Consider the following 14,790-nt stretch of genomic DNA (forward strand, 5'->3'; position numbering starts at 1 on the left):
TCTCCCAAGGCTGTTTTCATTTTCTTTACCTGCTTGAAACATTGACTCATGTCAGCTCGATCATTCATCCGATATCATACAGCATGTAAAGACAGCTTTCTGTTTCAGCAGCAGAACCTTTCAAACAGAAACAGAGAGTGTAAATCCATGGAAATAATGAAAAAGAAAAATGCTATTTGTGTCTTAGCAGCACGATGGGATTTAGACATTTTTGATAATAAACCAATATTAGTGGTTTTATTTTCCACAGCCATTATTCTGTGACATCAAATGGCATATTCATAAAATATTTTACATATGGGGGTTTTAAATGTAGATATTTCACCATTTCTAAGGGCTCATACAGCGGAGAGGTGAAGAAAGGAGTCGAAGTAAAGAGTCCGAGATATAAAAGAGCTGTTGTCAGTTCTGATAGCAACACTCGCTCACTGTCTGTAGCTCAGTGTCACGCTTGTGCTGCTGGCTGTAAATCAGAGCTGCCTGCAGGTCAGATGTAGTAAGAGAGAGAGGGTGAGACAGGCAGAGGCAGAGGCCGAATGGTGGGGGTCACTCCCCCCCTGACATGGTGAACTGGTCTCAACCGATAATTAAAAGAAATTTTCCTCCCAGTTTTTACACTTTCTTCAGTGAAGGACTGAGCAGGTTCATTATTTAATCTATTACAACGCTGAAGGGCCATGGCATGTGGGGGGGGGGGACACATCTGCAATCTGCCACAGGGGGGAAATTACGAGATTAAAAAGAGAATGAAGGCGCTGCCCCGTGATTTTCCACTTATTTAACAGCAGGTGTAATTTCCTTCTCTTTAGTGGAAAACAGCAGAAAAGGTGAGAAAAGCCGCATTCCAATTCTGATAGTATGAAAACCTGCAGTCCTCGTCCACCTAAGAGAAGAAACTGCTTCACGATTCTAATCACAACCAGAGACAGAAAAATGCACTGAAATGCAAGATGAAAGAGAATAAAAAGATAAATATGGAAGCTGACGTACTGAAAGAAAAGTTTAAACTGTTATAGATATTTATATATATATAAAGAGGTGAGACACTTGAGTCAGTCCAGCAGGTGACTGATTGACTGACTGAACAACAGAGAGAGATATCATATGACTCCTCTTCATGCTGTAGCTCACATGTCGGTGTCACAAGTTACACATTTGAAGTCATACCAAAGGAGGGGGTCATTTATATGGACTCCTGTACAGCACAAGCAGTAATCAATAAGGGACAGCCACATGGTGCTGCTTGGTCGCAGAGCTTCATTAGTGGTGCTATTCTTCAATAAAAACAGGTGTAATAAACCACATACGAAGATATTCTGCACTATCAGACAGACGGCTCATATTGAATATTGCAGGGAGGAAAGGTACAAACAGAACGAGCCACGGTGAACTGAAAAGGGCTGCAGGCCACAGACTCTGAACGTTTGTGACTGGCACCTCCAGCGAGTCAAACAGCTCAACCTTGTTGTGTGGTGCAGTGGAAAAACACTAGCACCGTGACAGCGCGCCTCGACTGTTCCCAGCCGTTCATGTCATGGCTCTGTTCGACTACCCCCCCCTAAAATTTCAGACCAAAAAGAAAGAAGAAGAAAAAAGAGCCACAGGTGTGAATATATAGATTGATGGTTTGGTGAATGAAAGGACAAGAGGTTATTCCCACAGCCAGTTTTGCCACCATACCTCTGGGGCTCTTGTTGCTATGATACGTCTCCAACATCACCGCCACCTGACAAATGGCATTTGTCATCTGCAGCTTGCTGTGAAACAGACGGCAGCTTAACCTGAAGTCAGACACTGAAGCAATGTTGCTTTGCAGGAATTTGCTGCATCCTCTTTTGCATGTTAATGTTTTAATGTGGGTATTATGAATAAAAGGATTAAAGGTTTTGCCTGGTGATGATGAACTTTCCTCAAAAATCTAGTATTATAATTAGCCAGATCATTAAAGCAGGAGGGTTATTTGTTTGGATGCAGTGAGAGGGGGGTCAGCCCAGTTTCAAGGCCTGAGTCCACCTCACTGCGGATGGCCAGATCATGGGAGATGAGGGTCTCGTATGTAAGAAGAACGCAGTTTTACAGACGCGATCCACACCTCTATGATCTGACAAAGCCTTGAACTCACTGAGCCATGGGAGGAGGGTGGCCAGGTCTCAAAACGACAGTCTTTGGTGCAAGACTGCAAAGGAAAAGGATAGCAAGCTTGGCGGTTCCCCGCTGAGGTCAACTGCAGCATCAATATGGCGATGTGCTGACACCTCTGGGCATCAACAGAAAGGGAAAGGAAGATGCAGCTCACAGGATGAGGCATGAAGCATAGAGAGCCTCAACCGGAGGATGTGATGGGTGAAGGCTGAAACACCTGTTTCTCATATATACCTGAAACCTCCATACAATGAGTAGTTCAACCTGTGCTTTACTCCGTTATCTCCAAGTTTCCCCCTCCTCAGCGTTGTGGACTCCTGAGGAGTTTAACGCAGGGCTGCAATAAACACTTGATTGATTATTTTCATTAATCCAGAAAATAGTAAAAAGATATCCATAATTTCCCTGAGTGCAGGGTGACGTCTTCTTGTTCACTTATAAGTCAATTATGAAGATTGTGGATGAATCATTTTCTGTCAACTGATTAATCAATTAATCATCGTGTAGTTTCAGAGTGTGGGATAATGAAGCCATATGGTTCTGCTCACATCTTCAACCATTCAGTTTCTTCCATGAATGACATCTCTGAGGTTTAGATTTAAAACTTCAAAAATGTGACTGAACGAAGAGTGAGGAGAACAGCTGTTTAATCAACAGTTTAAACTATGTAGAAAGAGCTTCAAACACAGCAGCAGGTTGATAAGGGAGAGAGGGCTGAGCTCTCACCAGCACTGGAGGGATCTTTTAACAACCATATTAATAAAACTGGAGGTCATTTCTATAATTACATGTGTAATCTTGCTCACCTGGAAGGCAAACTTCACAATGTTAAGAGAAACTGCCTCTTCATGAGTTAATTAGCTTCAGGATAACTGTTACAGGCAGTTCTGGAGCATAATGAAGTGTTATAAATATAACAAGGCATTAGTGTGACTCTAGGCTCTGTAGATGCTGCTCAGCAGTGAGTGAGGTGGCTGACTGGGAGGGGGGGTCTTACCGTCTGTGTGTGTTGTGAAAGGAGAGGTACCTTTGGCCGGGACGTTAATGACTCACGCAGATTGATTAGAGGACGTCTCCCTACAGCTCCACCACGAGACCTAAAGGTTGTGGTAAGTGTGTGCATGTCTTCACGGCGTGCTGAAGGTTAAGTTTCATCAATCGTTAAATTAGCTAGCCCTATTAGGCTAATTCACTAGGACCGCTAGAACAAAATTAGCAGGGATGTTAGCTACTTTACTAGGTAGTAAAACAGATTCTTTAGATCCAATTGTTTTCGTAATATGTCTTGGTTTTAATTTGTACTTGTTGGCTAAAAACAGCTGGACATTAAACTTTATTTATTCCACCATTCAGACTCCCCACCCCTGGTGAGACAGACGCTCGGCCATGTGGGAATGAGGTCAACATCCTTTGCTCCAACTCAATAAATTGTCAAAGCGTAAATGCTCAATTCGTCATTTTAGAATCAGGGCTGACCTGTGGTTCAGTAATGTGAATAGATGGACTGGCTCCTCCTTAAGAACGCGTCCCCTCTGCATATATATGTTTTAGTTTTTAGTTTTCCAGGTAGAGTGTAGTGACCCAGGGAGGGACTTCATTAGGATTAGTATAGCATCAAATAGCTACCCAGTGTAGGTAAGACCTGAGAGCCTTGAAACACCACCACACAATCATTTAATTGATTAATTGATCCGAAAATGTCATCATAGTAGTGCACATTTCAGAACAGGTAAAAAAATAAAACTTATAACTGTTACATCCCAAGGTCTCACTCACATATTAAAGTGGGGTATGGGTTGGGTACGTATCGCTGCCCTGGTAGATATATGCTGGTTAGGCTTTTCTCATGTTTTAAACTAGCAGCTCAGGCAAGTGATTTGTGTTTTTGTGCTTAGATAGGTTAAGTACATTGATAAAGATCCATTTTGTATGTGCTGTGTTCCCCCCCTGAAGCCAACACTCCTTTAACTTTGAAAAATAAAGATGATTGAAGGACTGAATCAATCCGGATGGTTGTTGGTCGTTTAAAGAGTCGGCCACGGCTACAACAAGACACACAAATGCAAATACACAGACAGGACTTTTCACGCTCAAGAACTTTTCCACAATCTTACAGGAAACTTTTAAATCTCAGCGTGGTAAAGGAATGTGGGAACCAGAAATGAAGCACCACGCTGTAAGTCTGAACCACACTTTATAATAAATCACCTTTTCTCTCTCCCTATAATGCACTTGCTCCCTAATTTAATACGCAAGGGCTGAATGCTGAGCATTGATTTGTGGTACTCTGCACAGAAACTGTCCGGGATTATTCCCTCTGTAATTGTAACATCAGCTACTCAACCAGAGACCAGAACCGATTGAAGTTCACTTTGTCCCCGTGTCTCTTAAGCCTTAATTACAGCCCGACTCATTTCTTATCAAAGGACAGTGGCAGTGAGAGGGAATGTTAGAACAGACAGCCTGCAGAGGTTCAATCCCTTCCCTGCAGCTGTGTAATGTTCCCCCATCCATCCTGGCGACAGAGGCCCAGACCCGTCCCAGGCTCCAGGCTATTTTCTGAGTCCCCACCCACGGGGACGTGTGAGGGTAGAGGGGAGGGGATGATGTAGGAAAGTCCGATTCGTAATGTAAAGGTTTATTGCATTGGGTCTTTGTAATGGAATCATTTTGATCAAAACTCAACAGAACCTGTGCAAAGCGAGGAGAGAGGTGCACTTTGCAGACACCCGGAAGTCCCTTTTGTGTCTAAGCGTGCAACATCAGTGCACTTTTGCCATTTTTTGTTTCCACTCCACTCAGCAGCAGCAGTGGGAGGGTTCGGTCTCTGAGCTCTGATGGGTGTTAACCTCTAAATGAGTCTGAGGCAGCAGAACATCTCATTACCGTGGAGACGAGAGGTAAACACATCCTTCAACGAGGGACCGTGACAGCGAGCGCTAATTAACAAGGAATTAAACACTTTCTTAAGAGGGCTGGTGAAAGGGAGAGTGAGAGAGAAAACAACACAGACAGGTGCACACACACACACACACACACACACACACACACACACACACACACACACACACACACACACACACACACACACACACACACACACACACACACACACACACACACGGGGTTTTAAGGTGTGATGGAAACCCAGTCTTACTTTTTGATTGATTTGACTGAAATCATCTTTAGTGGGTCTGAAACTACATTCTTTATTCAAAGAATTTTAATGGAGCCACACTTGCTTGCACATATCTGAGGAGGCGTGTTATCTGTGCAGGTGTGTGTCCTCTGTACCTTTGTCGCTGAAGTCGTCGACCAGGATGACCTCCGCTATGAGCTGTGGAGGAGAGCGGTTGAGCACGCTGTGGACGGTCCTCAGCAGCGACGACCAGCCCTCGTTATGGAACGGGATGATGATGCTGGTGTTGGGCAGCTTCTCTGCATACAGCTTCTGTTTACAGCTGCGCACAGGGACGATAAATACAGAAATATTGCACTTAATACTTGTATATATGGCCACTTTACAACCCTGCCCTTGTTTTTCTCAATCCACCTCATTGAAGGAAGAAACATCTCATTCACATCCCTCATCCAGCAGCCATTCTTCTGGCTACACGCTCGCCTCCTCAGCAGATCTCGGGTCACTGAGGTGACATATGGATTCAGTGCTCAGATGGATCTGTTTGAGATGGCTGGAAGACAGCAATTCTACTCATCCATGTGCAATCTTCTCTGAAACTACTATTCAATCCATTTTCTATCATTTGCTATTACAGTGAACATTGTATTCGGTCAGAGAGAGAGAGAGAGAGAGACAGAGAGAGAGACAGAGAGACAGAGAGAGAGAGACAGAGAGAGACAGAGAGAGACAGAGAGAGAGAGAGACAGAGAGAGAGAGAGAGACAGAGAGACAGAGAGAGAGAGAGAGACAGAGAGAGAGAGAGAGAGAGAGAGAGAGACAGAGAGAGAGACAGAGAGAGACAGAGAGAGAGAGAGAGAGACAGAGAGAGAGACAGAGAGAGAGACAGAGAGAGAGAGAGAGAGACAGAGAGAGAGACAGAGAGAGAGAGAGAGAGACAGAGAGAGAGACAGAGAGAGAGAGAGAGACAGAGAGAGAGACAGAGAGAGACAGAGAGACAGAGAGAGAGACAGAGAGACAGAGAGAGAGAGAGAAGTCAAACAAATAGTTTCTCTCTCTCTATGGTAAGGTGTAAAATGTGTTGTTGGCTGCATTGACAAGTGCAACAAAAAGTATTGCTCAGCACATAAGCTTCCTGTTGGACCGTGGTTACGGTTCTTGTGACGATGGCACTGTCCAGGCCTCCAAACCAAAAGACAAAATACACAACCCATGTGAGTGTTTTCTGACCTGATCTGACTCACTGCTATGGTTAAGGTTGGATCACGGTGTTATTAAGACAACTGCTTCATCCTTTGACGTCATGGTTCAAAGAAACCATGACAGCACGTTAAAGTCTGACGCTGCGTCACACCCTCCATCTGCCCCAACCTCCTTCACATGTTCACTTTGAGGTTCTACAACATCACACTGCTTCTACCTTTGCTATTGACAGACAAGACCCATAATAATAATAATAATAATAATAATAATAATAAATGACTCGTCTTGAGCCTGGCTGCAGATTTCTGCCATGGTGATGAATGATATGACCTTATGGCAGCATATACAGTGAGAACAGAACTGGTCCAAGAGTTGATCCTTGAGGTATGCCATGGTCAAACAACTAATGCTGTCATCAATCTCATTGCTGTCACAGTCTTTATTGCTCAAAATAGGAATTCTACAGATTGTATTTGGACAAAAAGGCAACTTTTAATAATTCTAATTCAATAATCCTGCCGCTGAACGGAGCTCAGTGCAGCAGGCTCTGCAGTGATGCACCACAGACAGCTTTAATTGTATTATTTGCAGCACATACAGCCGTTATCAGCCGTCAACATGTGCTCCGCTGACGGGTTACAGCGACCACCTTGTACATGATCATCACAGCAAGCGGCGGGAGCCTTACAGAGCAGCTCATCATGGGAAGAGAGTTATGTTCCATTGCTAATGGAGAGAGAGAGAAAGTGTGTAGTGAACTGTGTCAGTCGATCAGTGTCTGTGCTGAACATCAGGCTGCATGTTATTCATTCAAATACGAACGCTGGGAGACAGGCAGGCGGAGTGATCGACAGCCGGCCGGCTGGTGACTCTTAACAAACCCTGTCCAATTCCACAGGGAATGGAGGTGTGTGTGTGTGTGTGTGTGTGTGTGTGTGTGTGTGTGTGTGTGCTTCAATTAAATGTTGTCAGCGTGTAGAAATCGAATGTGTCAGTCACAGGTCTGGGACCGGCTGCCTCTTAGGCACCGACAACATGCCAATCACCAAGAGGCAGACACTGCCTGCAGGGCAGACTGGGATGGTGGGGTGGGGGGTGGCGGGTGGGGGGGGGCAGGTGTGTTCATCTGATTGGTCACAGGAGAGTAATAAGAGTCTGGCAACCACAGGGGTACATCAGTCCTCAACATCATTCACTCATTTAACACATTTACATGCTAATAATTCAATTACATCCACACTACAGCGCAGTTGTTAACATGTTTACATATTCATCACTTTTGGAACGGTCATATGCAATCTGGAAGACCCTGACCAAAGATATGGTCCAGCCAATACAGGCACCAGATCAGCTAATGCTAATATGGGTCATCTTGGAGGGCAGTGAAAAGCTTTCTGTGATTTAGTTTGGAGGACTTATTGCATTGCACACCAGCACACACCCCTTCACCTGGGAGGCAACACATACAGTATCTATTGCAAGTGTATAAACACAAGCTTACTATCAGAATAACTATGATAAACACATACACAGAGGGGCTTTAAAATGTGATGCTCTGTCATCTGCCAGACCTACACCTGACTTGGACTTAAAAATGAGGACATGGGGATTGCACAGTGGTGCAGCAGTCAGCTTCAGAACTAAATTGCCCGTTCAAAGAAAAAAGGTCTGTAATTGAACGTTTTGCATTGTATTTATTCTAGAGTACCTATCAGCGCAGACAAGTCATGGCAAGAGATGCGGAAGGTCAAGGGAGGCCTGTCTTTATAAACACTGATAAAAAGAATCAGTCCTCCCGGGGAAACTGGTGGAGAGGAAGCGTTCATGGCTGCTTTCCACATGAAAGAGAAGAGAGGTTCAAGTGTCAGAGGAAAGTTCTCGTCAGGCAAAAGAAAAGCTGTGATTAAAGGCCTTCCGCTGTGCCACTCCTGGATTGAAAGGGAGCACACAGGTCACAGGAGTGTGGGTAGGCTCTGATTTCTTAGAGATGAACTCTAAAACTTTAAAAACGTTTCTGAAGATGTTTTTTTCTGCAAACACTGCACCACTCGTGCTCTCCATGACCTGCTGTTTCCACACAGATGAATGCACTGAATGAAGTCACAATGTTTACATGTGACTTTTTGGATGCACTATGTCAAGCTATCTAACCACAACACATCTATGTCATAACCACGATTCTGATTATTACAGATTTAATTGCAAAGTGATGGAACTGACCTCAACCACATCATGAGAGAACATGTGAATCAACACCGAAGGCAGTGCAATAAAATGCTCCCGGCTACTTTTCCAAATTTCTCAGGACTCAGTATGAAATGAGCTGAATATCAACTGAAAAAGCAAAATGTAGCTTCCGACTTTGTTTAAGGAGTGCTTTCACGCATTCACCTTGAGGCACGAACACACTCACTTTGCATGGCGGATGTCCGGGAGGGAGCGGTTGAGGGAGATCCGGTTGCTGACATAAATGTTGAAGCCGTTCTCCCTGTAGGCCTGGTCCACCCGGTCACTCTCTGTCAGAGGGAACGGCTTCCCCTGTTCACCGTTACCTGCATCAAACACACACACCTACAGCTCAGTACATGACACCGTGCAGGCATCGTCAAACGCCTGTCTCTGTCTCTGCTTGATGTTTAAATAAGTAACTGTTTGCTAACACTTTGATGATGCTGATGATATGTCAGTGTTGTGTTTACTCCATTGCAGTCGTGTTGCACATCCATGACTGCGTTATGATGATGTTGGATTTGCAGGAATCTGACACCTTCATTCGTAATGTATTAATTTCACTGGAACAAACAGATGTTCCCATTCAGACGCAGAAAGGAATCACAGCAATCAAGCACCAGACAATGTTTTTTTCAGGGCCACGATGAACTATTCTTTCTAGTATTGATTAATCTGCTGATTATTTTCCTGATTAATCAAATAATCATCTGGTCTATAAAAGTAAAAAATGTCCAGTCGAGTTTCCCAAATCCAAATGTTATATATGTTATAATAACATAAAAGACATGAGGCAAATATTCAAATTCGGGACAATCAATATATATATATATATATATATATATATATATATATATATATATATATATATATATATATATATATCGTCACCCTATTAAACTAATGGCATAAGTCACTTTTTGAGCAAAATGATTTTTTGGCCTAAATCAGCTCTTTGTGATGCTGGCCACCTCTGGTAAAGTCACCTAAGCCCTTACTTGAAAGGATCATGCTCTTTTTACCCTGTAAGACAATGGCCTATGTCAAGAGTGTGACTTAGGCCATTTTATTTTGACTTAGGCCATTTAACAAGCTTTCATGATGGCAATTTGCCACATAGTTAGGCAAATCAAGATGACCAAGAATTCAGGGGATACTCTGGGAACAAAAAACCAACAGAGAAGTGAGGAGAGGGACATGCCTCCTCAGCATTGATGGACCTGACATTTGTTTAATTTAGCTTGGAGTGATTTAAGTTTTGAGTTTGCTTTATGGAATAAAAGGACAGTTAAGAGTCCAGTTTTAAAAAGCTGTCACAACAGTATGTTGGAAATGGGAAAGGTTAAATAAAAATCCAGCAAAGAAGAGCTGGAGAAGTGAGGAGAAGGACTGCCTCCTCAGCATTTGATTCATCAGACATTTGTTTAATTTAGTTAAGAGTGATTTAAGTTTTGCACTAGGGAATTAAAGGGCGGTTTAAGCCAGGTTTAAAATGGCCTAAGTCACTTTATTCTTTTATTTTACATAATTGACAAACAACGTTCATTGTATACCAACAGTCATCTACTGTCAAGACCTTTTTGTGTGAAATGATTAATAAACATCATATGTTCTGTATTTGGTGAAGTTTTTTGTGTTTTCCCAAAAACTAGAAAATATGACTTATGCCATTAGTTTAATAGGGTGACGATATGTGTGTGTGTGTGTGTGTGTGTGTGTGTGTGTGTGTGTGTGTATATATAGATTACTAGACATATGTCACACTTAGCTTAGCTGTATGACATGTACACACAGCATGTACCTATCACTCTCTAACAACCCTTTTTCACACACAAACATCATAAAAACTGAGTGCATCAAATTACAGTGTGCTGCATGTTTCATCAGCCACTCATCAATGCACTCCACACAAACACACAAAGCCGCATGCATGGAGTCTGCAGTCTGAGGACAGCATCACATTAAAGTGAGCTGCCTTGTTCCATTAGGCAGAAATGATCTGTCTGTATTCCTGAAGGTAATAACTGTAGAAAATAACTCCTCACTTTAATGGCTCATTTCAGAGATAAACTCTTCTACTTAACCCTGTACGGCGTCCCGCCGGCCTCAGGCACCACAAAACATTTTTGTGTCTCACCCCACCCCCCCAATTCTTTTTTTCAATCCCACGCATGACAATGGGTTATGATATGTCTGTAAACAATCCGATGAGTCTTTCTGCACGATATGTTATAATACAAACTAAAACAGTGCAATATATCATCAGAGAGCCTCAGTCAAAACATAATTCATAGAGGGTTAATGTTGCACTTTTCCCTCCATATCAAACTTCTTACGTAGATCACTTAAATTATGTTTTCTAGGCAAATCTGAGCCCTAAGAAATATTTCTCTTTATAGATTCTTTTTGACTGAGTTACAGATTTTTTCAGTGATTTAACTGACATCCGAAATCCCTCGCTGAAGAGACTCTTTTCCTTTACTGCTCTCATAATTCAGGACTGTGTACACGTATTTCATGTGAGCACGTATATTTCAACTCGTCATCGGCACTCGGGGATTAGATGTTCTGGGTATTTTTTCAGAGGTTTGGCCTCTCTCTCTGCGTGTCTGTCTCTCTAAGCCGCTGATTCAACCAGGAGCCCGTGCCCATCCAAACTGTGGAACCATGAGCCACCTGTCGCTGTCAATAGAGAAAATGAATGGGATATTTACTTACAGAACCAGGGGAGCCCGAAATAGCCTCTACATGTGCCTCCCTCCATTCCTCTTAAACAAACCCCAAACTATTGTTCTGCCCGCAACATCTACTGTATGATCTTTTAATCTGAAACCCCCTGGCAGTCTCTCACAAATCCAGCTCATTTGCCACGTAAGCACCACCTAATACCATATAAAAGCCGGTTAAATCTGTTACATTTGTGATGAAAAAGGCAAAGGTATGTTTCCCAGTCAAGGCCTGGGGCTGAATCAATGCTTATTGTAGAAGATTAACTGTGTTTAATTATGAACTCAGAACTGTACTCGCAGAATTGATTCACGCTGCTTCTGAGAGAGAGAAATCCACTTGGAAGGAATTAAGAGACCAAAAAAAGTTGAACTAGAGTGCTGCAGTGTGTGTGTGTGTGTGTGTGTGTGTGTGTGTGTGTGTGTGTGTGGCCTTGTGCTGAAACAGAGTAGATGTTCTCAGCAAACATGCCCAAACAAAACAGCAGCGTCAGCAGAGAGTTTGGACCTACCTGAGCGAGCAGCGTCCCTCCTCATTGCTTCGTAGTCGTGCCAGTCCGTCCGCCGCACACCGTCCAGTCCCACCTGAGCCACCTTCCTCATCTGGTTCAGCCCCTGCAAGAGTACACAGAGAAAGCATTAACCATTAAGACTTCCATCATGTCTTTTCAGCTGCGTAGGCTGTCAATGACTGACGAAAAGGAACGTTATGCTTTTATATCAGAGTTTTCTTGAAAACAGAAGTGTTGGCGGACTGATTTCAGAAAGAGGAAGAAGAAAGTATTGTCTTTGATAAATTACATACATTGATCCATAAGACTGTAATTGGTGCAGTGAAATGCCACACACACACACACACACACACACACACTTGTAGAAGAGAAACAGACTTTATATCTACTTCGTCTTCCTCCTGGCTGTCAGCCAAACTCTGCATGAGTTTTATTTTTCTTCCTAAAGTGTGCTGCTGGCAGCTGGGGGTATACACAAAGGAAAAAGAAATCTGTGTTTTATTTGTATGACACCAAGGAAATGACATTCAATTTCACTGCCGTTACACACATGCACACACATGCACACCCTCATCACCATAAGCTATTATTCTCCACTCAGCATTAAAATGCAAAAGCAGCCATTTATGAAATACTCCGCTTTAGAAACGACTTGCAGTGACTCAAGATATTATAGGATCACAGCACAACGGTAAATTAATTAGCTCCATGGGAGGATGCAATTAGTGAAATGCTGTTAATACAAACGACACGTCTGACTGCATGGAATACTATTAACCAGGCTGTTAGCTGATACCACAGTACAGTCAAACAAACCACTACGGCGAGCAATGGGAGTGTGTGTTCATGCGAGTGTCAAGTGCAAACAGCAGCTGTTCTCTATTTTTCTGTTTGCTTCCACTCTGCTTGACATTTCAGAGACAGCCAAGCCAATCAGCCAATCAGAGGTGTTAGATACTGTATAAAACACTGTGTCAATATCCCACACTACGTGCTAATGGTATACACTACATACTAGACACTAATCCTAAAGCAACATTATGTAACCTTAAAATAATAGCTTCACCATCAGCTTGATGGTACACTGACTTGTAAAAGGGAGAATGACGGTGAAGAGACCGAAGAGGACGGTAACGGAGGACGCTAAGGAGAGAAGAAGAGGGAGTGACAGAGCGAGAGGCCGGACAAGAGACAGACAGACGGCGAGCTGGCCCTCCTGCTGCTGGACGACTGAGTAATATTAGCTGGCTTGTTATGTCTCGTGTTGTCGCTCTTTCTTGATGTTTGGCTGTTTTAGCAAAGTTTCGCAAGTCAGCCCACCAAATCCAGATCCTTCAGCTTGTCAACAAGTGCACGTGTCCATCGGTCCATGAGGGCGAACTGCTCTCAGAAAACTGTAGGGGGCGCCAAGTCGCAAAAAAGACCTAATGTTACTTTAGTAGTATACTATTATCTGTAGTTAGTGCATAATAAATCAACACACTTTACTATTTTATACTAACAGGAGATTATACCGTACGTGTGCCTTCAGACGTCACACAAACGTGGGGAGGGGGTCGGGTCTGACGGTGGTGCTGGATGAAAGGTGAGTGATTCCTCCTCTGGGGACTGTGACTATCCTCCACCCACTTGTCTATTAGATTTGGAGATACATTTAGTCCTCTGATTTTAGACACCAAGACCGAACTGTAGAGAAACTGTTCTTGGTTACAAACTGGCAGCATGGAGTTTGAAACAATCGACAGTATCCAACCTTTTTGGATCTTTACTCATCCGATGAAAGGTGTTTCTGATGTTGGGGCGTGAGGGGCGGAAGAATATTTGAAACACATTTCAATACAATGAAATCCAGTACAACATGACTGTAAACTACACTCTCAATAATACCTACCTACCTACCTAAAAAACTGGCCCCTGAGTGTTTATCCAAGAGGAGCTATGAGCTAGACCTTTAAATGTATGTACCTCAGGCAAATGAATATACATGTTGTGTAATTGTGGCTAAAATGACAATGAACCTGACAGAAAAGAAAGTTTGAAAATGAAAAAGCTCTGAGCTACAGCTGAATTTGAGAGGCAGAGAGAGACGCTGACGCTGACTGACAGACTGGCTGGGTGTGATGCCCCAGAGCAGACATTTGAAACACAACGCTTTAATGCCGCAGCCACTTAAGTTGAATTAATTCTGGAAAATCAGCATCCCGATTGTTCAGTGCCACCTCTTTTAAAAGCAATTAGTAGCTAATTATTCTGATTGATGGTGTTAGTGATGTGGTCAATTATGAATGATTTGTATGAGACGGTTATTGAACCGGAGCAGCCACCACCACCCCCCTCCTGCAAGCTGAAATGAAGGATGGAGAGCATCACAGAGATTTATTCAGCATTGATTTGGGTCTGAAAGACAAAACTTCAAAGTCACTTTCCTCACAGGATTCAGGATAAAAATGCAAGTCTAAGGTTGTCATCATTTCCTGTTTCTGTTAAAGCTGTTTCGGTTTTCTTTTACCTCGTAAAATGCAGGTATAATTGTCTCACAGCGTCTTCCTTTTCTCCTCTTTCCTCATTCTAATTTCCTCTCAGTGTGTCACAGGACCTGACATGAAGCGAGAGTCCATCTGTGTGTTTCCGTCGAAAAGGAAAGCGACTGTGCCAGCAGATGTAGAGGACCTTGCAGAGAACAAACAGCCAGGGGAATTTAACTCCCAGAAAAGCTGCCGTAATCACTCAACACTAATATGCACGAAATGAGACTGGACACCAAATTAACCCAGCGTTCTAGTGGAACATCCATTCCTCCCCACTATAGAGGCACATTCATTTTCATTCAGTTCATTTC

General features: G+C 43.1%; 1 protein-coding gene across 1 annotated transcript in view; it reads right to left on the reverse strand.

The window, feature by feature from the left end:
* The window catches only part of LOC139295145 (polypeptide N-acetylgalactosaminyltransferase 10-like), a 55,686-nt gene that overhangs the window by 27,892 nt on the left and 13,004 nt on the right, over positions 1-14,790 (reverse strand). The window contains exons 2-4 of the mRNA XM_070917254.1: positions 11,952-12,054; positions 8,898-9,036; positions 5,437-5,603 (exon numbers count right to left, since the gene is read on the reverse strand). Of these exons, the coding sequence (XP_070773355.1) occupies positions 5,437-5,603; positions 8,898-9,036; positions 11,952-12,054 (409 nt within the window). The remainder of the gene's footprint in view (positions 1-5,436; positions 5,604-8,897; positions 9,037-11,951; positions 12,055-14,790) is intronic.

Source organism: Enoplosus armatus, chromosome 13 (assembly GCF_043641665.1).
Source record: "Enoplosus armatus isolate fEnoArm2 chromosome 13, fEnoArm2.hap1, whole genome shotgun sequence".
Taxonomy (NCBI): Eukaryota; Metazoa; Chordata; class Actinopteri; order Centrarchiformes; family Enoplosidae; genus Enoplosus; species Enoplosus armatus.